We start from the raw sequence: 26,133 nt of genomic DNA on the forward strand, positions 1-26,133 counted from the left end.
GACTGAGACTTGGGGGTGGATTCTCCTCTTGTTGGCACCAACCCGGCTGGGCTTGAGGGCACAAAGTCGAAGTGCACAAGGAATCTGGGTCTCCTTCTAAAAACAAACAAGATCTGAGTTTGCAGTCCCTCAGCACTCTGGGGAGTATGTGGTACATCTGCTGCAAACCCAGAGCAGATGAAATTGGCTGGGGAGTTTGGCTGCTTTGAGATGCAGGCTCACTCCTTCCCCTTGGGTCCATCTCCTTGGGATTCCCAGCTGAAAGGAAGGGAACAGAGCAAAGATGCCTCAGGCTGGGTGCTGGAGGCCATGCTTGCTGGTCCTTGGCATAGGAGCCAGCAAGGTTATAGGAGGATATAGCACTGTTTTGGGAGGAAGGCTGCCTTGGTGTTTGGCTGGCCCTGGGGGCAGCAAAGGGGTTAAAGCCCAGCCGTTATGCCCAATCAGTCTGGCTTGCCTGTAATAACCAATTAACTGAGTGTAATTGTGCAAATCCATATGTGGCAGTAATTACCAGGGAGATTAATGGATTCCTTCCTTTCTAAGCGGACCCCACCACAGCTTGCCAGCGTCCCCCTGCCACCTGAAAGGACTGGGCGAGGGGGGAAAGCAGGAGCCGCCCTTCCCTGGACACCCTGTGATGAAGCTGAGCAGACAGGGAGGCCCTGTGGGGACGGCCCAGTTGCTTGTTTAAATAACCCTTTTCATCTCCCTGCATTTCCTTACATACAGCTCGCTGCTCCCTGGCTCGGACCCGGTCTCCAGAGGACAGTTCGTGCCCAGCCTGCTGGAGCCCGGGCTGCCTTGTCCCTGCCCTCCCCATTGTCCATTCATTCCCTGCTCCCCTTTCCCCTGTTTAGCCCTAATTGCTGCAGAATATCACATTTGTTTGCCCTGTTCTTTTGTAGCTTTGTTATTTTAGTTGCAATGGGTAATCCAGCAAACTGTTAAAGGCATACATGAGGCGAGGAGGGGACAGCAGGGCGCTTGGGGCTGGTTTTCAAGCCAGGCAATGAGGATGCATTTGGGGGATGGCAGCTTACAGGCAAGCTGGGCCTGCTGCATCCTTTAGGATGGGTTTTCTTAGGGATATATGGCCATAGAAGCATAAGAGTGACCGTGGACCAGGTGAATACTTCCCCCTCCAAATGCTCTGGGCAGGGGAACAGAGCACTGAGTCCTGCTGAGGGAGAAGGGGGTGCATTTGAGGACCTGTCCCCTGGCAGGTTGCCACCTGGGCAGCACGGGCTCCTCCACAGTTGCACCTTGGGCACTTCAGATGCAAAACTGCCTGTCCCAGTCAGCAGCCTTGGCCAGCCTTGCCTCTGCATCACACATGTGGGTCTGAGCCCTGCTGGCCCATGGTGCGGAGGGAGCTGGGAAGAGCTCAGCCCCGTTTCTGTGCTGGGCGATGATCCCTGCCCCTGACAGATAGCTCGTGCGGAGAGTCAGCCCGTGGGGAGGGCTGATGTGCTGGCTGGGGAGCCATCCATCCCTGGCTGCACGCACAGGGCTGCAGGTGCCCCGGGGGCTGTCTGTGCTTGCTCAGCTGGGGATGGGGCAGGTGGCTGGGGAGCCGAGTGCCCTTTAGAGCCTGGGATGGCAGGGAGGGATCACATCACATCTCGCATCAAGCATCCTTGCATCATCCTCACTGCCTTCTTCATCAGGACAAAAAAAGTGATGTGGGGGTTTGAGTCTGGGTCTGTGATTTTTTTTTTTTTGTTTGTTTGGTTGGTTTTTTTGTACCCCCTGGGTGTAGGCTGGGACTTGGACTTGGGGGGAGGCCAGAGCTGTGTGGGCTGGGTGACAGCATCCTGTGGGTGTAAAAAGCAGCCAGATGGAGCCGGGCCAAAGGTCCATCTTGCAAATGGTGCATGCTTACAGGCTAGGTAGGAGCAAAGTGTGCTTGAGTGTCCTTCCTCCAGCAGGTACCTCCCAGGAGCCTCTGCCCTGACCTGTTTGGCATCTTCCATCGGTGACAACCATGCAGGCCCAGGACTGTCTGCCCCCAAAATCTGTAGTGGTATGTGCACAGACATCCCTGCAGAACACTGGCTGGCCCTTGGATGGCTGTTCTCTGGCAGCCCTGGCCCCGTTCACTGCCACATACACGGTGATGGATGTAAATGACCTTTTTCTTATTGCTGACTTGTTACGAAGGCTAGGAATGTGGCTGCTCCAAGGGAACGGCTATGCAAGGTGCTCAGCAGAGACATGAGCAAGGCTATTCTCCAAGGAGGGTTACAGATGATGGGGGAGGTTTTGGGAGATTCTTGCCCAAAGGTGATGGGAATGCACAGAAAGGTGCATCTTCCTAGAGGACCAAGAGAGGTGGAGACCCCTGACAGTGATGCTGCTTTTTGGTCTGCTTGCTTGGGGTCCTGGGAGCCAGCCTGCACCGATAGCTTGGTTTCCAGCCAGAAAGAGGCAGCGGGGCACCTCTTGGGTATTGCAGATGGGATGGTTTTGTTCGTCAGAGTTGTGTCCGTTGGTGTCAGCTGAGGCCCTCAACTGTTTTAGCTCTTCCGTTTCACCTGGCCAAGGGTTCATCAATACTCATCTTCCTTTGCTGCTGTGTCATCCTACATTAGAGGTTATGTGTGCCAAAGTGTGGAATGTAAACGTGTCTCCTGGGTTTGCTCTGCTTGCGGGGAGCTTGAAGTAGCCTGTGTCTTGGGGGAGCAGCCTTCCTGGAAATCTTCCCGCCTGGCACAGCTGCCCAGGGGGATTCAGAGAAGTGCTTGGGGCACTGAGGAATGTGTCTTGCACAATTTCTGGGATGCTTGAAGTGTTGGGTCTCTGCTGCCCTGGATTTTAGGCTCTAGGGCTGCAGGATTTAGTGGATATGTACGATTTAAAAGCCTCGTTAATGAAATGAGCCGGGGAGACTGATTTGTGTGGGTATGGCTTGGCTCTTAAATGTCCAGAGTTCCCTGTGGGAACAACACTTGGCCTGCTCTGACTCCCAAACAGTGCTTTGGAACTACCTGATGGAAAGTGCTAGGGACTGTGTTTACAACCAGCAGGACAGACCCTGGGACCATGCCCTGGGGCTGGTAAACTTGCTGGTATGGATTAGCCTTTGGGGCTGTGCTGCTGGTTTGGAAAGCATAAGACCTGAAAAGGGTCTGGGCTCCAGATTTTGCAACTGGGATATGTCTGGCTAGCAGAGGAGACAGCACTGTGTTGGAGAGGCTATTCTGGGATCTTCAGGGCTTGCTTTAATAAACTGACTTAAGTCAGTGCATGTCAGCACAGTGCCAGTACTCAAGCATGCATTGCTGTGCCCGCATCATCCCAGGTCCTTTCTCTGCTTCTGCTGTGCAGAGGCTGCTCCTTCTGCTCAGAGGCTTGAAAGTACAGGGCCAAAACATGTGGCTGTGGGCAGGTGCTCACTTCTTTCTCTCTCTTTCTACTGGGAAGGGGTTGGGGGGCAGAGAGCAGATATTTGACAGTGCCAGCAAATGTCATTCCACATCCCTGCAAATTCTTCACATGCTTGCTCCTTGCTGCTGTGCTGTCTTGACTCTGTGTGGTGTGGTCTGTGCTTATCTTGATCCAGGGCTGTTTCTTTCTTTGGGACATGGGGAATTTTGTCATGCTCCTGTGGCTTTAAATACCAGTAGATTTTCTATTTGGTACAGGGGAGCATATGGCTTTTGAGTGGAGAATAGGTTTGAAAGGCAATGGAGGGCATTGATGAGGAAAGGGAGACAGCTACAGTGAGCATCCTTACCTGCACCTTGGCTGCACAGGGAGGTGAAGGGTTTTAAACTGTTTCTGCAGGGAAACATCAAGAGGAACTGATCTCGTGGGAGAACGTTTTGGCTGAGTTTCATGTTGTACTTGTCTCCCTTCGGCTGCCACTGGAAGGTGAGTCCCAGGGGAAGGACAGCCACTACAACAGATGAGATGTGTGTATCTGTCTGGGCAAGACAAAGAGATGGCTCAGTCCCCTGAATGTCAAACAGACCAGCTGGCAGAGTCTTGAACTGATGTTGGTTGGGTCTATAAAGAGATGATTGCAAAATTAATGTGTCTCTGGATCTGGTATTTGTGGAGAGGCTGCATAGGCATGTCTCTGCAGCATAGCATTGAACAGGGTATGTCTCTGGGCAAAGATGTGGTCTGGTTTACTGTTTGGGGTGGGGTTTTTGTGTGGTTTTTTTCCCCTGGTGACTCAGAGGCATTATAGGTGTGAGCTGGGGGCTTGCAGTGTGTAGGGTTGCTGTGCTAATAGTCCTAGGCCAGGGTTGCTGGATCAGAGTATTTGGAGCAATGGAAACTTGTTCCAAGACTTGCTTGAAACTCAGTGGAGCTCAGGAGAGCCATCCCCAGGAAGATCATGTCATTACAGAAACAGATGAGATCTTTGTGCATTAGAGGAAACAGCAAAGCCTTGAGAAACCTGCCTCTCCCTCTTTCATGCAGACATACTTGGGTTTTAGCGGTATTTGATTTCTTTCCCTGCTCTCGGGGCACCCAATGGACAGGCTGAAATCTGCTGGAAAAGGGTTAATGAGCCAGTGGCATCTGTAGAAGTGAAGTGGAGGTGGGATCTAGGTGAGCTGCCTGGCTCAGGAGTGATTCAGGAAAAGCCAGAGCCCTTGCTATGGCATTAATGTGACAGTGTGCAGTCAGATGCTTGCACCTGATCCAGGCAGTGGTCAGTGGTGAAACCCAGTGTGAGCAAGCTTGAAGCTGTGGCCTTGCTTGCTTGGAGAGAGCACGGGTTAGAAATCCAAAGGTACATGCTGACCTCCCCTCTCCCATAGCAGGATGCAGAGGGGCCTGGGATGAGGTGTCTTATGATAGGTATCAACCTTCTGGGCTTTCAGGGCCTGGATGCTGTGGCTGAGACCTTGGGGACCAGAGGGGCTGTGGCTGGTGATGGCTACCATGCCCTCAGCCATGAAGGTATTGGTGCTAGCCCCTGATGTGAAGCTGTTCCTCTTAGATGCCTCCAAGCCCTCCTCCCCTGAGAAAGGAGCTACTCAGAGCAGAAATAACCCCTGTTACCTTGAACTCCAAGATATCCACGTTTGCCTGTCTGGTATAAATAGACTATCTGAGGCAGCCAGATGTGATGGAGATTGACAGGTTGTCTCTGGAGTTTTGCACTTGCTGAAGCAGGAGGAAATGTAAAAGCATGAACACGGGGATGCACGGAGTGAGAGTAGCAAGCAAAGCCCCCAGCTGCACAGGAGGCTGTGGCATCTGCCGTGGGTGATGCAGGTGGGAGCCCTTTGTGGCCTTGTGCAGGGCAGTGCTGTGACAAGACCTTCCCCACCCTGCGCTGAACTCTGGTAGCCATCAAGAAATGCAAGGTCCAGCAGACACCTTGTGTGGCTGGGCTGTTCCCCATCAGCTGTGTGCCACCCAGCTCAGGCCCTTGCCGAGGAGGGGAACATAGTCTGCTCACAAAAATCCAGGTTTGCCAGCAAAAGAGAATGAAGAATGGAGCGGGATCGGGGGGGGAAGGGGAAGGCTTTTTGAAAGTTTTCCAGGAGTTCTGCAGAGATAGGTGAGGGGAACGAGTTTCACTTGGGTAGTTTGTTTGTCAGAGAAGCCCTGAAATCTGTAGGGGTTTTGTTACTGAGGTGTTGTTTTTGGTGGTTTTTTTTTTTTTTTGAGTCCCTCTCCCTACAAGCAGCAATGCAGGGTTAACCTGGTCAAGGAACCATCTTCTGTTGAAACATTTCCTCTGAGAAATGGTTGTTGTGGGAGAATGGCAAAATTGCAGGCAGTTGCATGGGCTGTGCCTTCTAAGGTTTCTCTGAGAACTTTTTTTCAGGAGATGAGGAAATCTTGGTCTTCAGGGTGTAGTTTTCTTTGAAGGAAGGGAAGTCAGCTGTTTTCAAGCATTTTGCAGAAATCCCAGCTTCGCATCGTGTGTACAGCAAGGTTAAAGAGGGGCTTGCATTTAAGTGACAACCTGTAGGTCCTCTGGCACTCTGATTGGAAAGTTTGCGTGCAGGGTGGTATCAAGGAGGTATCACATGAACCTTTTCTTCACCTGTCCTTTGAAAGTCCCTTGCTGAACACCAAATGACACGTCAGAGTGGACTTCATTAACAGCTGAGTGTTCATTTCCCACCCAAATCTCCTCTGGACGTGAGGGCCTTTTGGTCAGAGATCTGCCTTTGGATCTGAGTGACTTTAGCACTTGCCCATAGAAATCCTGGCTTCATTCAGTCCTCGTCCAACCTGGAATCCTGGTTTTATAGCCCAGTTTGCTGCCTTGCACCACTGACAAGAGAAGTCAGGTGCTTACCTGGAAGTGCAGAGGGATGCACGACTCTCCCGATTGCAGTTCCTTTTTTGTCTCTGATCTTTATTCCAGCAAAGCTAAAAAGGTGGAGTGACTTGTCTGAAAGCAGGCAGGGAGCCACAAACTCCCAAACCCTGAGCTAGCACTCTGTTGACCCAAGCATTGCTCCTCGATACAATGCATGCCCAAACCTTTATCTGGTGTAGCACAAATCTGTATTATGGTCTTGCTTATTCCCCTGTGAACCCAACCCAAAGCAATGGATGCTTTTGACAAAAAAATATTTTCCAGAGGGTCCAAATGGCTATTTTTTTGGATCCACCTTCCCAGGAATACTTTGCTGCATGCTTTTCCATGACGCTACCGCTGCTGACCTTTCTGCTCTGGCAAGGGGGAGTCGCTGGGAAGCACATAGGCAGCGATTCTTCGCTGTTACAAAGGCTGGGATTGTTGGCAGCTTGACGCCCCAGAAAGTGTCTAATTGACTTGACTCTCCCTAGCTGGGCTCCAAATGGATTTTCTGCCTCAGGATATCTCGGCATTATAGTGGACCTGTTGTTTTCGCTCCTCGCATGATATTAAAAAGTGCATTGTTGGAGCAGAAAGCGTGAGTCAGAACGGATGTGCGGAGGGAGCTCCCTGTCGCCCCGTGAATCAGTGCCAGCACAGAGGAGCGGAGCAAAACGGGGTCACCTGCTATCCGCGGTTAGGGGCTGAAAAGTGTCTTGGAGCATCCCAGAGAATGAGCTTGGCTTGGTGGTATAGATGACACTTCATATTCAGAAATGGACAGATGTAAACCTGCTCTTTGCATCTCAAATAGGGAGTGTTAGCATTAAAATATCTCCTCTAGTAATTTTGCAATATTTGCCCATTCCAGTGCAGGCTTGGTCCCAGGTGCCCTCTGGGCTGGGCAGACAGCTTGCTCAGGTGTCTCTGTCACCCTGTCATCTGGCACCAGTGCCTGGGAGCGTCTCACCTCCATCCGTGTCAAAATGTGCTTGTGCCACCACTGGTGCCTGCCTGGGGAGGTAATTCCCCAGGAGGAGTGGGCAGCTGGGCCCCGCAACCAGCAAAGCTGCTGGAGGTGCTTAGGCAGGCATAAGAGGATTCAGTGACACCACTGATTAGTGTTGAGGGCCTCATTACAGTGCTGGTAATTGAAGGTCTCCCAAGGTTTAAACAGACTGGGAATTATCTGCCCTCAGAGCCTGCTCTTGGCTGCATGGGACGGTGCTTTCTGCAAGGTAGGCAGTGCCGTCCCTGGAGCAGCCTGGCACTGGGGATGGTGGCCCATGCCCTCCAGACCCTGGGGAGGGGCCCCATGGTGGGTTGCAGCTGTGGGGCTCAGAGAGAGATGGGGAAGGCCTGGGGAGAAGGAGAGGGCAGGCCGTGTTACTGCAGGTGTGTTTGTGGTGCTGCTGTTTGAATATGCTGCTGGTGGTAATTGCATTAGCCTGGTGGGGCTCTGGGGCTAATTTTATTAGCTTGGTGTCTGTGGTTATTGCTTCGCAAGAGACAGCAGTGAGAAAGGGCAAGGCTGGGTGAGGAAGGGATGATGCAGTAGCTCCCTTCCTCTCCATCTCCAAGGAATCATAGGGGACACATTGCTTTTGGTGACTTTTGCCTATCCCAAGCCAATGCCAACTGGTACAGCAGATGGACAAGGTTGGTTCAGTCCATTCATTAGCCTTGAGAAACAGAGTTTCAAGTCCCTGCTCTGCCACTGCCTTCCTGTTTGGCCCTGAGCATGCCACCTGGTGTCCGTGTGTCCTCCCTTGGAGGCAAGCAGGGAGGAGAAAGGGCATTTTGGCTCTGGGGGCACTCGGCCTGGTAGCCCCTGTTGCACCTCACTAGCCATATGAAGGGAGTCCCAGCTCTAATACCAGCACCCTGTGGGCAGTGGGTTTGCTCTGGGACTCTGTAGCTCTGAAGCACTGTGTGTCAGGAGGGAGATGCATGTGCAGCTGTAGGGTTATGAGGGCTGCAACCTTTTTATTTGCATATGCTGCTGCCACATGCAGAACCATAGGATGCCTCTGCCTTTGAACAGAGATGCGATGGGGGACTGATGGGATTCTTGATCATGTTTGGAGTTTTCCTGGTTCAATCCAATGTGCAAGGAATAGGAACCATACTTAATCTCTAGATTTCATGGTTTTGGGGCAGGGTGGGATAAGGTTATTCCATTTTGGGCCTTCACATGTTTAGGGTCTGGCTCCAGAGCCCAGCATCTCAAAAGCCTTTGTGGAATAGTGCTGGGAGGTCTTTGAGATACTATTCCAACACACTGCTGAAATATTAGCTGCAGTATGTTGGCCTTGGAAAGCTGGTGGGGAGGCGAGTGAGTCGGGGACCCAAACACACAACGTTAGTATCTCAGTGGGCTTGAATCAGCACTGCTTTATCGGGAGTCCCACTGTGACCGATGCCCCCAGAGTGTGGCTGCTGGATGGCAGTCAGCAGCCCTGAGTCCCATGGCAATGGTTTTTCCTTCCTAAAATAACAGTGGCAGCCATAACGTCTTCTCCTTTTACATAACAAGGAGCGGAAATAAAAAGGATTCAATAATTTGAAGCAGTGACTTGTGCTATTTCTAGTAGAAACTGAGGGGCTGACTCTGTATGGTCCTGCAGTACTACTTAAGAGAGACTGAGCTGGTTCCTGAAGTCTGTCACAGACCGGGTACAGGGTCTGAAGCCTTTCCATACCCCAAAACCCATGGTGATCCCCTAAATGAATTGCCTGATGCTTGCTTTGCCTGAGGAAAAGGCCTGGAAGGGTTTCCTTGGAGTTGCTCAGTGTGTGCATGTGTTCTGCAGCACTAAGCACTCACTAACCCAGATCTGCTAAAAATCAATAAAGTAATCCACTTACTGCTTGGGACTGCGAACCTTTTTAAGGAGCTCAGAGCTGGTTTGTCGTCTTTCCTCTCCCCTTTCTTCTAAGCTGGAAGAAAGAAAAGAGGGATGGAGAAGGGGGTGGTGGCAGAGCTGGACTAAAATCAGGCTCTTTGCTCTGGGCAGATCAGTAAAAATAATTCCCCACTAAAACTTCATTAGCATGGAATTAAAGCTGCTGAGATCCCGTGTGGTTGGTAAGGATTAATGCTACTACTAAATCTCAGCACGGCTGGCTCTTAAAACGGAAAGCCGCTTCATTGCTCACACCTCCCTGTCCCAGTGCTGCTGGGGCTGAACTGGCCATGCAGAGGGCTCTGCTCCCGCTCTGCCCCATGGGTGCTCGGTGGGGGCACAGCCCCCTAGCCCAGCCTGAGGGCAAGGGAGGAGCCAGGCTGAGACGGTGGCAAGGTGCAACTCAAACAGGTGGAAGCAAAACTGTTGTGCAAGGGTGGATTTGTTTCTCAAAGTAGCTCTGAGTGCTGGTGGGGACTGGCAGTAGATGGCCCTGGTGTGTCTCTGTGGGGTGACGGAGAGATGATGGGAAAGCTCTGTGGGTGGGTGCTGGACGGGCAGGCTTCCTGTCAGGCCAGAGCTTTCCCTGACACCAGATCAGAGAAACATCCCTCTGGCAGGCTGTGCCTGAGGCTGCACAAAGTCTCTCTCTTCTGTGGAAGTCTTGGATCTTATTGAGGGGATGTGTGTGAAAAGCACTTCTTTTGGAAGCAGATTGTTTGTTGGGGGTTTTGATTGAAAAATGTTTCTTTCAGTCTTGTCACAGAGGAAGAAAACTTGCCCTGCTGAGAAATCCAATTTTCTATCCAAAGATTGAAACAAGCCGCCTTGCAGCTGGCTCCTCCGCGGTGCTCTGGGTCTCGGCTTGCAGGGCCTTGGGACATCCCTGCCCTATGCCTGGCTCTTGCCTCCTGCCCCTAACAAGGATCCCCAGTGTGGCTGTTAAAGGACAGCACCGGAGGCAAAGCCAGCATTATCCTGAAATGGCAAACTTTGCCTACAGATTAGAAATCCCTGTGGTTGCCCGTGACTTGATGCCACTTGGATTAGTGCAGGGTGGGAGAGGGTTTTGGAGGGACCCACAGCTGAGCATGGGATAGCACCCACTGAGACAGGGGCTGTGCCTATGGCTCCTGCACCCGGATGTAGCTGTGGACGCTTGGAGGAGGGCTGGCCCTCGCTGTGGATGTTTGCTGAGGATGTCCTTGTTGTATGTTGGGATGGTGGCAGGGGAGGACATGAGCTCAGCTGAACAGGGAGAGGGATAGGAAGCACCCCATAGTTAGATGCTGCGGTGTCGTGCTCTTGTGCTGGTTGTCAAACCCTCTGGTCTCCCTTCCCTGGAGCTCAAAACTTGTGGCCTGTGAGTGGGGTGTGTAAGCATGCTGCTTGGCTGCCTCTCCTCCTCTGAAACCGTTCTGCAGTGCCATTTATGTTTGTGCAATAAAACAAATGAGATGTGAAAGGTGGCCAGATAGAAAATACGAGAGCGATCTCTTCTGTTTGTATTCTCCCTGCAAGACTGCAGTTACTTGTTTTTTGCCTCAGTAGAACCTACTCTGAATACTGATCTCTTTTTTTTTTTTTTTTTTTTTTTTTTCCTTCCCCTTCCTTTTTTTAAACTGTGAGAAAAAACAGTGCATGTATACCTGGGCCACAGCTAATGGGCTATGCAGAACACTGATACTATTGCCTGCAAACCTCCTTGCTCCTGACACCAGTCTGGTTATCCATTCATTCTGCTAAGTGGAGATGCACTCCCAAATGTTAGGCTCCTGTGCCCAGATAAACTCCAAGTCCTGGAGTTGCTCTGATGTACCTGCTACCCATAGAGAGCTGTGCGTCCATGGCATGGTATTCTCCTGATACTGCACATTATCAGGTGCTCGTGGACAGATGCAGGGCAGAAATGGGAGGAAGCCAAATCACCTTTTAAAAATGACTTAAAAATCATTAACATGGGGGGTGGGGGGAAAACCTTCCTTTGCTTAAACTCTCTGGCTAGAGAGAAGTGGGTATGGCAATGTCTGAGAGTGAAGCAAGAAACAGAGCTAACAAGGGTAACCTTTCCTTCTCCTGCACACATAATACCTCGCGGCTGACAGCACCTCAGTCGGCATCCGCCTCAGCTGCGGCTGGATGCTGTGAACAGCTCTGTGCTGGCATATTGCATGCCTTCCCCTTGTAGCGTGCTTAGTACCAAAGGGCGGCATGGGCCCTTGGGTGACCTGGAGGGGGCCAAGAGCCAGCAGGCCTTTGAAGGATGCCAAACATCCTAATCTGCTGTTCTTCCTTTTTTTTTTTTTTTTTTTGGTCTCACTGCTTGCATGGCACGCTCCCCATCCTGTATAATGTGGGGGTGGCTTGTGGTCTCCTTGGGGAAGGCAGAGCCCCTTGCTAGCCCCGTGCCCCCTTTCTCTGCCACACGGCTGGTGGGGCTGCAACCCACCTCCTCCTCCAACACACATGTAAGTCAGTGCAGACCTTGGTCTCTGCTCGCTTTACAACCTCGAGCAAAATTCCTCCCTCCTCCATTCCTTCGAGGTGACTTCATCTGAGGTCACCCAGATCAGAAACAGTGGGCTGTGCTATTGCCTGCATCCCTGCCTCTCCCCAAAATTGCAGCAGCTGGGTAGGGGGCTGGCTGGGCAGGGAACAGGGACTGCTCCCCCTCCAGAGTACCAGTCACTGGAGGAGGCAGTGCTGGAGACTGCATGTGGCAATGGCTGCTTGTTTCTGCTTATTTCTGCTTATTTTTACCTGTTTCCCGCAGTACTTAATTTTCAGGGTGGGTGGGTATTAAATTGAAGTTGTGGATGTATGTATGGGACTGTCTGTGAAGCCTACTGCATTCTGCTGCCATGGCTGTGAATGCTTTACTGACTGTGTGTGGCACAAATTGAGCCCCCTGGGCTCTGTCCTGTGTTCCCACCTCTTCTCATCCCATACAGCTTTAGTAACTGGCTAATGATGCTTTTTTGGGGTGGTTTGGGGTTTTTTGGACCCCTTTGGATGGAGTTGGGGAGGGGAGTTGAGCTTCCAGCTCCACCATCCCCAGGCAGGTCCTGGTCCTCCTCAGCCCTGGCCGTGTTTCCTAGGGGTGACTGCAATCCGGCACCGCAGGGGCCACGACTTGATGCCAGGAGTGCAGCCAAGGCAAGACTTGGTGTGGGATGGGAGCATGGAGCTCCCTGCCCCGCACAGCCCTCGCCCCAAAGCGCTGGGGTGGTTGCATGTGTGCTCCTGCCCTGTCTGTCAGCCGGCCCGTCCTCAGGATGCCAGCCCCTCTGGGCAAGGGTTGGCCCTTTGCGTGTCCAGAAAACACCTCCACATGGCTGGGGCTAGTATAACTAATAAACTGCATCGAGTCTTCACTGGTGGAAAAGCAAAGCACCCCCCTCCTTCCCCATGACGCTCCTCCCCTAAACAACTTAACCTCCCCCCCTCCTTCCAATTTCTGATCTATACCGGAGCCGTCACGCATTGATTGGCGTCTTATCCGGGCGATTATGCTACCCGGACGGTCTGCCGTGAATTCGCAGGGAGCAGAGACAGCTGAGCACGGGAGCCAGCCCTGAGCGGCGGCGAACAAGAGCATGTCTCATCCTGGCGAGCAGCTGCTGCCGGCGTGAAGTGAGGATGAGGCCACGGGAGGAGGCAGCTGCCCCGGCACCCTCTGACAGCCCCTGCTCCTGCAGAGCCATGTCTCGACCCCGGCAGGCTGCGCCACGCTCCGGGCAGCTTTGAAGTTAGAGGAGGCAGTTGTGTTTAAAAAGGCAAGAGATGAACTGAAGATTAAACATGTATGGGAATTATCCTCACTTCATTAAGTTTCCTGCGGGCTTTGGCAGTAAGTATTTTACTTGTGTTTGCAATCTGTGCCTTCTGGGTTAGGTGGAGATACTGATCCCACAGTAGGAGTATGGGGGGGGTAAAGGGAATTTAAAAACATGTTTAACCTAGCTCGTATGTGCCTGTATCCTATGGTGACTTGTGCTTATGATTGAAGCTGTCCTGTGATTATACGTGCTGTGAACTTGAGCACAACCAAACCAAGCTGCCTGAAATTATGCAGGCTTGAGTCAAACCATGACTCTTTGCTCTGAAGTTAGTACATGGCGTTTGAGATGCATGTATATGTGTGTGATGGGCTGAATCTATTCATTGAAAGAATAGAATCAAACCAAATAAGTACCTTTCCAATTGCATTTTTATTAAGTTGTTGGGGGAAAAAATTACTTTTAGGACATAAAACAGCCCCCAAGAATATCTAAAGAGGGCTCTTACCGTGCCCAGTGGCTGTCTCCTGCCCTTGTGACACAGATACCACCATAATCGCGTGAAGCTGTGTCAGATTAGCCAAATGAGGCTGCACAGTGAGACAGTGGTCTGCGAAGGGCTGTGGCCATGAGCTGCAATACCCCCGCACACACCAGCCGTGAGTGAGCCCCCGTTGCAGAAACCAGAACTGCCCTTGGGAAACAGGCTTTGCAATTACTGGGGCTCGCTCATTATTTTTATCCTAAGTTATTCCGCTTATCCTAACATGGGGAATGTGTAAGGGGAATGGTTTGAGGAGCTATAGGGTGCTCCCCGGCTGAGGCAGGGAGTGGGCAGGTTGGAGCCCTTGGCTGCAAGGGGCTGGGAGCACCCGCATGTTGGCTGCTGGCAAAATATTGATGCTGCTCCAGGGCAGTTAAAGTGCGTTGTTGCTTGTGGACGTGCAAAGTCTTCGTACCTCTGGAAAACTCCTCGAGTAGTTCCAGGCCCTTCAGGGTGAGTACATGCCTCCAGGACGTGCTCTGGAGGCCCCCAGGCTGTATACATGAATCTGTTATTTCTCTGCTAGAGAAGAGGTTTGTGCAGACATTGGATTGCATGTAGAATGTTCCCGCTATGTGTATATTTTTTTTCCTCCCTCTTGCGCCAGATGCTCACCTCTGGTAATTCTCCAACTCCAGAAAAGTCGTTGGTATTGCATCAAGTCATCCCCAAGTTTCACAAGTGCTTGACTTTCTGAAATACCTTTTTTAGGCAGTTTCTGCAGAAAAGAGATGACTTGTTGGAAGAATCTATTGCTCACTGGTGTTTTTAAGGAACAAGCAAAGACAAGCCAAACTCTCTCCTATTGCTGCAATAAGAGTGAAACAATGGAAGTGTTATTTGTGTGTAATTTGTTGAGTATTACAAATTTACAAGGAAGTGAAAGGAAAGTGACATTCAAACATCTTCATAGGAACCAGGCACGGATCCCTGTAGAGACAGGGGTCACAGCACTAAGCAGAGCCTCTGGGAGATTTCTAGGAGAGGAAATTGGTAGTAGGAGCAGAGGTGTTTCTGCTCCACCAATAAAGGCAAAGGCACTATTCTCCAGCCCACCAACAGTTCAATACACTGGGACTTTAACTTCCATTTAAAAATATATTTAACTGGTGTTTTAACCTGCTTCTAACTTGGTTTAGAAAAACAGAGGGGTTTTCTGCAGGTGAACCTCTGACAGAGATGCAAAAGCGCTGGCCAAGTTTTGTTTTGGCTGCTTTAAAACAGTCGCTCTGGCCTGTGCTGTGCTCCCTGGACACTACAGAACTGCAGGTCACCACTCATATCTGCCCTCCCCTCAAAGCTGGAGGGCTTCCATGCTCCCGAGGCAGCTTGAGGGGTCTGGGGGCCTGCAGGTGGTGTGGGGGCTGCCTCTCCCTGGGTTGTTGGGTCTGCAGAGAGGGATTTCTGGCTGTTTGAGAAGGCAATTGCTGCTCTGGCCAGACAACTTCAGGGCCCATGGGCTGTGTGAAAGGACAGTCAGGCTTCAAGAGGGATGAAGCAGGATGGATCATGGTGACCATCGATGGCAGGGTGGTGTGGCAGCTCCCCACTGCCTTGGGATCCTCACCACAGAGCCCATGCAGGCAACCTGCATCTCTGGCAGGCCCGTAATACGTTCATTGTCTTTGCTGCTCCCCCCTCCTTGAAAAATAGCTATGAAGCTGTTCCTTGACAGCCTGCGCTGTCACCATGAAGGGGGACATCAGGATGGTGGAAAAGGGCAGTGTCCACACTAGACTGTCAGCTTGTTGCATTCATTGTTCTTGCACTGTGTTGCTGGAGGGCAGAGTTAAGGTGATGTGGCTGCTCCTGTTCCACATGTCTAGCTCTTATTGTATTCAGATTTCCTTTAGCTCTGAAATTCTGGGCTTCATTTTGAGCATAACAGCAAAAAAAAAAAAGCATGTATTTGCTTCCTTCTTTTTTGTGTTCAAGTAACTCTTACATATGCTTTTAACTTAATTTTATCTACATTCAGGTTACAAATAAGGTACGAGTTTTTGATGGTGTGTTTAACTGTCACTTTGATCTTAAATGTCTGAATAACACCATTGAATTTGTCTGAGAATGTACATACACAAATTGCTAATAAGCACATCGTTTGCGATGAGAAAAGGACAGACTCTGCAATGTTACAGATGAGCTTGCAGAGTAGCAGGGAAAGTGTTCAGATGAGTCACCCTTACACATCTAAAGCAGTAGGTGTGCACTGAGGCAGATGGATTTGCCTTCACGGCCTGGGCTATAGGAGCAAGGAAAGGGCTTCAAAATATGTTTTTTTTATTCTCCAGAAGGATGCATTTCATTCAGAGCCCAGCTCCCAGGGCAAGGAAAGATGCTGTGCTGGCTGTCCTCTCCCTCTGAGCACTCTCTGGCACAGTTGGTTAGGGACAAGAACTAACTTGGCTCCTCCACAAAGTCTCTTTTATTAGTACTCATGTAACTTGGCCTGTGGCCACACCACCTCCGGCTGCAATCTTGTCAGCTCTCCCAAGCAAAGCGGGGTTAGGCCAGGTCGTTTGGGGGATAGGGAGAGCCGCAGAGGAAAAGCCAGGCTGTGCCTGGAGTGGGGTTGCTGCCCAGCTGTTTGACACCTTTTCACCTGTAATGGTCCCAGGTTTTGTGACCTGTAGGATGCTTTTTCCCTGGGTGTCAGCTTGCCATGTCTGTACCTGTAACTGCATATGTGAAGGTGGAAGAGGGCTCTTTGACCCACCAAAGGTGTGAGAAAATCCAGTGACTGGGCAACTCCTGCAGCTAGGGAAATGTGTGTGTGTGTGTGTGTATATATATATATATTTGTTTTAAAGCAGGAGACACACATCTTCAGTTGCCTGGGGCAGCTACAGACCCTGCAGCTGGTGGGGTCCTTTTTGATGAGGACCTGTAGCCTCTCCAGGAGTTTAAAGACCACTGTAGGAATTTGTGCATGTTTTTTCCTGGTGGATGCTGTGCTGGAGATACCACTGGCTAGGTGGGAAACCTGATCAGACAATCATGAAAAACCCTCCAGGCCTCAAATTCAACGACTTTCATTTCTTTGGGAATGAGAAACTTTATCCAACTCTTGTGTATTACTGTGGTCACCAGGGGGATGCAATACCTTGTTAGGGTGAAGAAACTTGGCTTGCAGTCCTTATTCTAATTACCTGACAAGCAGTTGCCAAAGGAGTCTTTGGTTGGCAAGATCACCATAGCCACAGAGTTACCCTGTCATCCATGGTTCCTGTCAAATTCCTGGCAAAGCCTGTGTAGCTTCTGTGGATTTTGTTCCTTCCTTCCCTTCTCCTTAGCTTGGCTTCCTGGAGAGGAGAATATGTGGTTCCGCTGCAGGTGTGTCTTGTCCAAATTTCCTTGGACATACTAAACTATTGACCCCACTGTCCAGTTTCAGTCAAATCAGACCAAGACCTCAAAATAGCATCTGATGCTGAGCCTGCACCAGGGCAGGTGAAGGTCTCATGTGCTTCCAGCCTGCTGCTTCTTGTGGGCCAGGTTTTGGGTGACCCCTGTTTGCAAGGGCAGCACAGGAGCATTACCTGAGAGGGAGCAGCTCTTCCCATCACCTGGAGAGCTGAGGGAAGCTTTCTCCTGCTTGTTGATCTCCTTCCCTGTGCAGATCCCCATTGCAGAAGCCCCTGCTCACGTATGTGCCAGCACACCTCCGAAAATTTTTGCTCCTCCGTGATGTCAGCTGTCAAGGGAAGGCTGCATTATTTATTGACTCAGAGTTGAGCGGAAAGATGGAAGCACAAAGGTTACTGGACCTTAAAAACGAGGCGAAAACAATAACCTTTCTGTAGGATGTTAGCATGGCAATCTGTACTGCCTGTGGAAATCTGCTTGGACAGTTAAAAATACCACCAGAAAGGGAACAGTTTTTCATTTTGGCTTCCATGTATTAAATAAAAACTACTTCTGCAGTCATAGCAGCAAAACTTTGTTTGATTCCAGTTAACATGGGTTCCCTGCTACATAACTGCATCCAATTTCAGGAGTGTTTCTCACAGGTATTTCCCCTTGAAGGTCGTCCCCAAGGACGAGCTGCCTGCCAAGCTGTACCTCCCACGCACGCCCGTGCTCCTCTGCTGAAATCAGGCCTTCTCTGCATGTCTCTTCCCACTTCTCAGTGCTCTCTGATCTGCAGAGGATGAACTATCTGCAAAGTTTTGCTAGTCATGTGTCAGGCAGGGCAACTTGCACCTTTAATTCTTCATGCCAATGAAACGAACCCTTTCTGTGTATATCTGAGGCCTCAGAAGCACAAGCATGTTTTTCATTATTTGAAGAGTTTGTTCCAGCTTTTGATTCTCTCTGACATTAAAAACAAAACTCTGAAGGTTGAAAGTGTCATCATCTCTAGGCTTGCCAGGGATCTGCAGGTCTCAGGAGGCAGGATTGCCTTAGGCCTTAGCTGAAGAAAGACCCCAGTGTTTAACACTGATACCTTTCCTCTCAAGGCTTTGCTAGGTGTTAGAGCTAAAGGGGCATTAACCAAAGCAAACTTGCAACCCATGTTGGTTAAATAGAGAACATATATTGGATGTTTCTGGTCTCTGCATTCTAATTCCACTTTCTGCTGAAATGTAATTGCTGAGATTGGTGTTTCCTGCCATTATTCGGGTGAAAATCAAGACAGCTTTGTTGGTTGCACCCTGGATATTTCTCTTCCTACTGCCTTTGCCGGGGCATTTGGGGTCACTTGTGTACTCTTGCAGGTAGTCTTTGCTTCCATGCCTGCCCCAGCTTTATCTGTGAAGTGCTCACAGCACACAGGTATCCAAGCTGGCTTTATCGAGCTAGTGTTAGTCCTGGACCAGTTTAGCTGTGTTAGCCCAGACCTGGCTGTTTAGGATTGGTGTGGTGGACCTGGAGCTTTGTGCTCTGCAGGTGCATCTGTCGGACACCTATGTGTCTGCTCTGATGTAGACAGTGTTCAGCTGTTCCTGATTTTGTGAGGCTATTCATGCAAGCTTCCCATCCCTGGACTAGGATTTTGCTAAGGTAGAGGTGAAACACAAGTGGAAGTGGAGTATCAAAGCTTTGTGTCCTTGCTCAGCTTCAGTGGCTGATAGGTGAATGTAACGCTGATGCTTATGTCCTCAAGGGCACATGTTTCAAAATGCAGAGAACAGAGTGGTTCTTAGGGTATTCCTTCGTTGTTTTTTCTAATGTAAACAGAGTTGTCTATGCTGACATTAGATAGGATCCTTATTCTGAATGCTAAAGCAACAGGATGGATGTTGTCTGTATGCACGCTTCCAACCCACGGCCGCTCTCTGTGGCAAGTGATGTGATAAATTTGCAGAGGCAGTCTGAAACAGCGAGGCACACAGAAGCAAGTTTCTTTTTTTTTAAACTTTGCTTCCTACAAAGAGGAGGCTGGAGTGTGTGTGTTTCTGTACAAGAGAGCTTGTGAAGGGTTGATTGAGGCACTGGGTTCTCTGGACAATGCGTGTTTGCAGTGGAGACATTAGAGAATCCACACAAGGCAGTTCCCTCCTGTCCTTTCTTTCCCTGCTCCTTCAGGAGAGAAATAAATGCAATATCAGGCTTCCCTGAACCTCTCTTCAGGAAACTACCTGTCCAAGCATTAATGTGGTGGAGGGAGACAGGAGAGAAAGACAAAAACAGCCCCATTCGTAGCTCAGAAATAAGCTGGTCTTGAATCTGGAGTAGGTGGTTAAAAGCAGTAGCAAGCCCTGATGCTTGATGCAGGGTCTCGGCCAGTCTTTCCCAGCAGATGTGGGGGACCTCCTGTCTAGGAGCTGCATTTGGTGCTTGCGGGCACCGGGCTGTGCCAGCCGTGGAACCCTCGCCTCCCGATGCGGGGCTGCCCTCCGCTCCGTGGGGCCCCACTGCAGCTGGCTGAATCCCAGGCATCGCTTGTCACCTCGCATTACCTGACGGACAGACTCTGGGCCCGCTTTGGCCTGTGTAAATGTCACCTGTGCCGAATGCCGCTGGAGAGGCAGAGGCGGCCAGCTGCGGCTGGCACGCAGGACTGAGTCCCATCTCCCCGGTCCCCCCCGCTCTGTCCCAGAGCTGCTTCCCCATCGCAGAGCGGCTCCTTGCTGGTCCTGCTCCGCTGCCATGCTGATGTTTCTGTTTGTCCCTCAAATGATGGGAGAAAATACCTCGAGGAAAACCATGTCATGCCTGCGAGCCCACAGCCTTTCTGGTTGCTTTCTATTGGGAGATGCATGACACTGTTTTCAACCAAAATGAATCGGACCTGCAATCTCTGCTGTTTGCACTGTCCAAGCCAGCCTGGCTCCTTTAGACTGAAACAACTTTGAGGGTACTCAGCTCATGGAATAAGTAACCCCAGTGTCAAGGATGCTTTGGCATGGCTCTCCCTACATGCTTTCTGCTGGCTGTGCAAATTGTTCCTCGCGCAAGCTGATAACCTGGTAGCAGTCGCATCTTGCATCCCTCTTGGAGCACTCCAGCCTGAAAATGAGAAGCTGAGAGGAGTATTTCCCCAGGTGCAGGAGGGTGCATTTCTGCTCCCTTGGGGACTGACTTGGCAAACTTATCCCAGGGAAGGACTGGAAGGCAAAGTTTGGACCACCTTTCAGGAGTGCTTTGCTTTGTTTGGTTTTTTTGTTGTTGTTTTGTTTTTGTTTTGTTTCCGCTTTTTCCAAACGCGGTTTGTATTACAGTTTATAACAGATGGATAAAATTGTTCATTGGTAAATGGAAAGTTAACACCGATGGTTTTGACCAATGGGTTTGTCACAGCCTTGGCAGGACAGCATGCCCAGGCGCTGTGGAAACATGCATGTTAACTTTACTTTGTGTCATCGGGCGCTGACAGAGCCTGGCTTTACTCCTGTGTGCTCTCCAGTAGGTATTTTCATTTATCCATCCATCTCCACCAGCAAACGCTCCTTCACGCATTCATGCTTCCTCTTTGGTGTCTCATTGCTGGGGTAAGAGAGGTAGGCACAAGCCCCCCAGGCTGCCTGGCTTCAACCTTTGATCCCATCCCAGGGGCTAGGGGATTCCCCTGGCCATAGCCCTTGAACTCCTGGCACGGCTACAAGCACACCACGGGGCTTGCCCTGGCCAGCAATCTCCTTGGGTGAAAGCCTTGCTCTGGGTCCTTATGCAACGGGGAGCCTTCCTAATGGAGAAACTTAGTGGTGACAGTGCACATGCAAACAGTTAAATAACTCTTAGAGTCTTCTCTTGTTGGTTTAAATCTTTTGCATGATACTTTCAAAATATGCCCTTTTCTGTGCTAATGGAAAAGGATGAAGAATCATTCTTCTCCTTAGCTGTCCTGGTGCGATAGATTTCTGCCTAGTCTCCCCTTCAGTGGCTTATTTTCCAAGCCGAAGAATCCTCAAAGGCAATGTTGTTTATCTAGTTGTTTAAAGAGGCATAAAAACAATTTCTTTATAAGTCTGTGCTACAGATGCTGGGGAAGACTGCACGCTATGGTACCAGACTACTCGCAGGTGATGAAAAATGCATTCGCTTTTCTCTGAAGCCGATAAAGGACCACCCTGACTTGTGCCATTTAGGTCCCAGGAAACAACCGAAGTGCCTGTGTGAGCTGAATGCTTAGGTAAGGCAGGGGCCAGGCAAACACCACATCTTCTGCCCACTGCTAAAGGCTCTCCTGGCAGCCGTCTCTGGGGTGAAAGACTTTTGCACTTGGAAGCCATTACAAGGTAGGGATTTTGCTGTCTACTAACAGAAAACAGGCTGCGTGTCTCCATGGTGGTGGCAGGGGGACGTGGGGTGACTCTCTCCAGCAGCAGGCAGGAGCCCTGGCTTGGCCTCCAGACCGCCTCACTGCCTCCAAGGCTTCTGCTGTTGTCATTGAGCCGGCTTCCTCTTGCTGCACATCGCTTTCCCACTGGGAGAATTGATCCAAAAAGCCAAAGCAAGAATTGACAAAGACCTTTTCTCCCCCTTCCATCTGCAGAATTAAGTCTGAAGTGGGTTGATAATGGCGGATCGAGTCCTCCTTGACTCTGACAAATGTCTTTAATGTTATTCAGCAAGCTGACCTTTTCCTGTCTTTATTGTGCATCTTCCCTTTGAATCAGATTTGATTGTTACTTCAGGTAAAATAACAAACACTGTCACGTAAATAACTTTGCAATAATGCTAAAAGGAGGAAAAAAACAAACAAACAAAACACCAAAGCGCTGCCTTACTTGCAAATGCAATGGGAACAAGCATCTTCTGTGCCAGCCATGGAAAACCAACTGTGTGACCTTCCCACACAATATCTTTGCCTTGCTACTCCAGGGAATCATCTCCTGTGTTGAAAAACCAACAGAGAAACAATGGTTCATTGAAATGTTAATGACAGCTAATGGTAACTGGGGTTGGTAAATTCTAGGGGAGGGAGAAAAGGTCATATCGATCTTTAAAATACAGCTAGATACATAACCCATCAGGACTAGTGGGCATCTGATGCCCAGATACCCTCTGAATATTTGAGACTGCTGTTATAGAAGATAATGTTTAGGCCTTGGGTGAGTTGTTCAGCCTCAGAGACTGCCCTGAAGTGGCAATGACCAAGGTTATATTGCTTTTCTGTGCCACCTCTTCCCCAGCAGGGTTCAGGGACAGATTGATCTCATGTGGCTACTGTGAGGCTCAGTTTGGCAATGTGCACCTGGGGCTCTTTAATGTGGAAGAGGAAACCCTCTTTCCTTGTGGCTGTGAGACTGTCTGCCCAGGCACATCTGTGTGGCCGCAGTGTCTGCTCTGTCTCATACGAAGTGAGGAAAAGTAATGGACAAAATACTTTGTGGGTGCCTTGTCCCATCATCTGCGTTGCTAGAATACCATGAGCAGTTTCTGTCCCGTGTTGCTCCAGCTCCTCCTGAAGATGCTGGCATCAAGTTTTGAGAGCTGGAGGAACACGTGAAATAGCACAGAGCTAAGTGGGTGGGAAGGGGAAGAGCTGAATTATGGGAAGAGGAAGAGGAGCCTGCTGAGCATGGTGCCTGAGCCATTGCAGGGAGCAAAGATGCTTCATAAGACACGGGGAGCATTTAGGGTTTCCAGCCTGGTCGGTGGGGATTTCATGGTTTCAGATGTGCACTGTCTCTAGAGCCAGCTTGGACAAAAGAAATGGGATCTCAGGGTCCCATTCAGACCAGTTCGGAGAAAAACAGCCTGAGGCAGGCAGGCAGCATGCCTTCTTCCAAGTCAGCTGAGGCACCGAAGCAGTGAAGGAAGATGTGATTATTAAGTATTATCTTCATAATATGTTTTGTTGCTGTATATAATTCTATTTCCCGTACCATAACCAACGTTTTGCTCTTTCCCTTTATAGCGTAAGGCATGTTTGCTGGTTGGCTTTGAGCCTTGGCCAGCATCTAAGCTGCCATGACCGAGGCTGGGCAGCTGATTGCTGTACAGCCGGCCTTGCTCATGGTATATTTAATCTTTCTGCTTCTCCCTGTAGATTCCCCTGTTCATGCCAGCTCTACATCAGTGAGCCCGTCATCAAGTCTTTCCACGGGAAATTCAGTGGACGGGCACCACAACTACCTCGAGGTCCCTGTGAACGCCTCCCGGGCGCTGCCATCCCCCATGAACACGATCAGGTCTCCGGTGAACACGCTGGGCTCGCCATACAGAGTCATTGCGTCCTCCATTGGCTCACACCCTGTCACTCTGTCCTCAGCCCCGGGCATGAATTTTGTGACACATGCCAGTCCGCAGGTAGGCAGATGTGGACACTTGCTTTGCTATGATTCATGGTGTTCAGACTGGGTAAAGTCCCAAAACTTGAGGGAGTGGGTTGGCTGGTGGGGAGTCTGGTGTGTTTTGGCCGCTTAGGGAGATCAGCTGTAAAGAACAATTTCCAGCATGTGAATCTTTCTGCATAAATCCCCCTGGCACAGACACAGAGAAGACATCTGTATATATTTCAAAATACCCTGCACGATAAGGGGAGAGAGTTAATTCCCATGTCATTCTCACCATCGGTGCAGTCCGGTTCCCCTCCACTGCATATATTGCAGTGTGTATAATTACTGTACATGGAAATAATTGGGATAGCCAAGGGCTGCAGCATGTGAAAGATTCCCCTTCTTCCTGCAAAAGGATATCTGCTTTGTTTCATTATTTGGAAAGAAGACAGACTTTCTAGAGAGAGAGACAAATGTTAATGCTAAATGCCAGCCAAACACTCTGTATTGCGTATAAACTTTGCCTGGGGAAAAATGAAGCGCTCCTGTCCTTACTGCCTGAGCTCCCTCAGGTGCTGAGGCTTCCCCTCCAGATGGGGTGGGAGACCCAAGTGTTAGGGTCAGTGCCTCCCCAGAGCCATGGATGGGCTGGGAGCCTCCTGGGGTGGCTCTGTGGGGCAGGGGCACGCTGCCCCAAGAGCCGGGCACCACCTCTGGGACCAAGGTGGCAGTGTGGAATTTTGATAGTGTGCTGAAATGTTCTGGGAGTCCAGATCTAAGTAGAAATTCTGCCTTTTATTAACAAGACTTTGCGTTTTATTAGTGGGACCTGAAGGTAGGGAGTGCTCAAGAGCCTCACTGCTCCTGCTGAAGAAGCATCAAGGAGATGGTCCCTGAGCCCTCTCTGCCCCATACCCCGCTGCTACTCCACGGTCTGTCTGAAGCTGTTCCTAGTGCCTGCCACCGAGGATGGTATGGGGAGGCCCCTGAAGAACTCTGAGAGAGTATAAGGGTGACTTGGCAGGTTTTGCTTATCTTTCAGCAGCATCCTCAACTCCTGCGTGGGTCTGGGCTGTCTTCAGTGGGCGTGCCGGGCATCCTTCCTCCCCTTGCACCACCCGACTATTCCCCATTGACCTGACAATATTTGTGCCTGTGGCATCCAGGGCAGGTACTTCGTGGCAGAGGAGCTGGTGGCAGCATTGGCTGCATGGAAGCCTTTCCTTTGGGGCTGGGGATGCTCCGGGAAGTGGTTTCCCCAATCTGGGCACTGCGCCAGGTTCCCAGCTCTGAGAAGCGGGTTTCATTTGTGTTGCCTCTAATGCAAGGAGACAGCTGGGCTTTGGGGATTTGGTAGGGAGGTAGCTAATGGATTTGGGTTCAAGCAGTTGTCCCAGATACCATACATGATTGCACTTAACCTGCAGCAGTCAAGCTCCAAGGACACTGATGGCTAAAACTGCCCTGCTCCCCCCCCGCTCTGCCCATACATCCTCTCTCCCTGTTATTGTCTCAAAGTGCAGCCAGAGAGAAAGAAGAGGTGGTACCTGAGCTCTGAGTAACTCTTTAAACCATAAAAAGTTCCTCCTGGCTCAGCATCTTGCCAAGAAGAAGTTTTCAGGGTAAAAAAGGTGGCTGGACACGCGTGGGGAGGAAGGGGTTGTTTTCTGCTTTCCTTGGGCCAAGTTCAGATTTTGAAGCATTAGGATTTACAGCTGCCAGTGCCTGGGTTAGGTCTCTGCTGAGGAGAGCAAACCTCTGTTCCTTTGGGCAATTTTTCCATATACGCTTTTATTTTCCAGTGGGGGCAAAGCAACCTGGCTCCTAATGTGGTAATTTTTGCTGGATAATTCGTGTTTTCAATGTCATCAGACCTTTGAAGCTTTGAAAATGAAGGGACAGTGGTGAGGGAAGATGAAAACAGGCTTCACCTTTTTGTTTTTCTAATGATAGGTCCAAAAATCTGGATGGGATGAACCCTTCTTGTTCTTTGCTCAAATTCCCTGTGGAAATTATTATACTTTTTCATGGGAAGTGGACAATTTCTTGGAGCAAATGGAGAACTTGCAACAGCATGCATGAAATCTAGTGGTTTAGCTGTTATGGAGACTGTAATGAAGGCTGTAGCTGGATTTTCACCCAAAGCCTTGTTTTCTGTCCCTGCTTCTGCCTTCTTGCTGGGAAGAACTTCTTTAGCGGGCAAATTGGGGTGACTGTTACAAACAAGCTCAATGATGAAGAAACCATCCCCGGCCCTCAAAGCATGGCAATGGGAAAGATGATTTGATGGTGGTTTTGGAGAAACATTGTTTTGCCCAGACAGCTTTTGACAAGGTGCTCAATGGCCCTTAATCCTCACTGCCTGGCCGACAACAGCTGGAAAGCAAATAGAGATAAAATGAAGCCCTGGGCAACATCAGGCTTTGGTATATAATCAATGTCGGTTTGTAACCTTTAACTTGCAGCAGCTGTGAGCAGCTCCCAGGGATCTCAGCTGGGGGCTCTGGGCTGTTTACCTGCATCTCAGTGCAGCTGATTTTAGATGCTCAGCATGCTCCTTTTTTAATCTGGCAACCCCAAATCTGCTCTGTTCTCCAGACTGTGATAGTGTTTGGGAACTTAAATCCCAGGGAGTGACCAAGATGGCCATGTTTTCATGTGTTTATGCAGATTTGCATATCATGAGGCAGGGAAGCTAACCCACTTAACACTTTTTAAAATTTTTTTTTTAAAAAACATCATTGCAGCTTCCCTAGCCATGCAGCAGTGCAGGTTTAATTGCAACAAATTGCCTGGCTGCAAAGCTCTTCCATACTAAGCTGTTAGTGCTCAAGGCCACAACCAGCCAGTGATCAGCATCCTCTAATGAAGCAGGCACGATCCCACCAGGCTCGTTGCTTGGAGGCTGTAACTGAGCAGCTGAGAGTTGCTGCCTGCCCTTTTCTAGCTCTGC

The 26,133-nt window shown here is 50.1% G+C and overlaps 1 protein-coding gene across 3 annotated transcripts in view; it reads left to right on the forward strand.

The window, feature by feature from the left end:
- Positions 1-26,133, forward strand: part of RXRG (retinoid X receptor gamma) — a 36,434-nt gene that overhangs the window by 1,068 nt on the left and 9,233 nt on the right. For 2 of the 3 annotated variants that reach the window (XM_087731457.1, XM_087731458.1), the window contains exon 2: positions 22,952-23,211. In XM_087731457.1, coding sequence (XP_087587583.1) covers positions 23,080-23,211 — 132 coding nt within the window. In that variant the 5' untranslated portion in view covers positions 22,952-23,079. Of the gene's footprint in view, positions 1-12,672; positions 13,040-22,951; positions 23,212-26,133 lie in introns of those variants that run through there. The other variant, XM_009462498.2, reaches the window with a different exon arrangement.

This window comes from Nipponia nippon, unplaced genomic scaffold, assembly GCF_047370975.1.
Source record: "Nipponia nippon isolate SJK-2023a ecotype South Korea unplaced genomic scaffold, ASM4737097v1 scaffold_5, whole genome shotgun sequence".
In the NCBI taxonomy this organism is placed as follows: Eukaryota; Metazoa; Chordata; class Aves; order Pelecaniformes; family Threskiornithidae; genus Nipponia; species Nipponia nippon.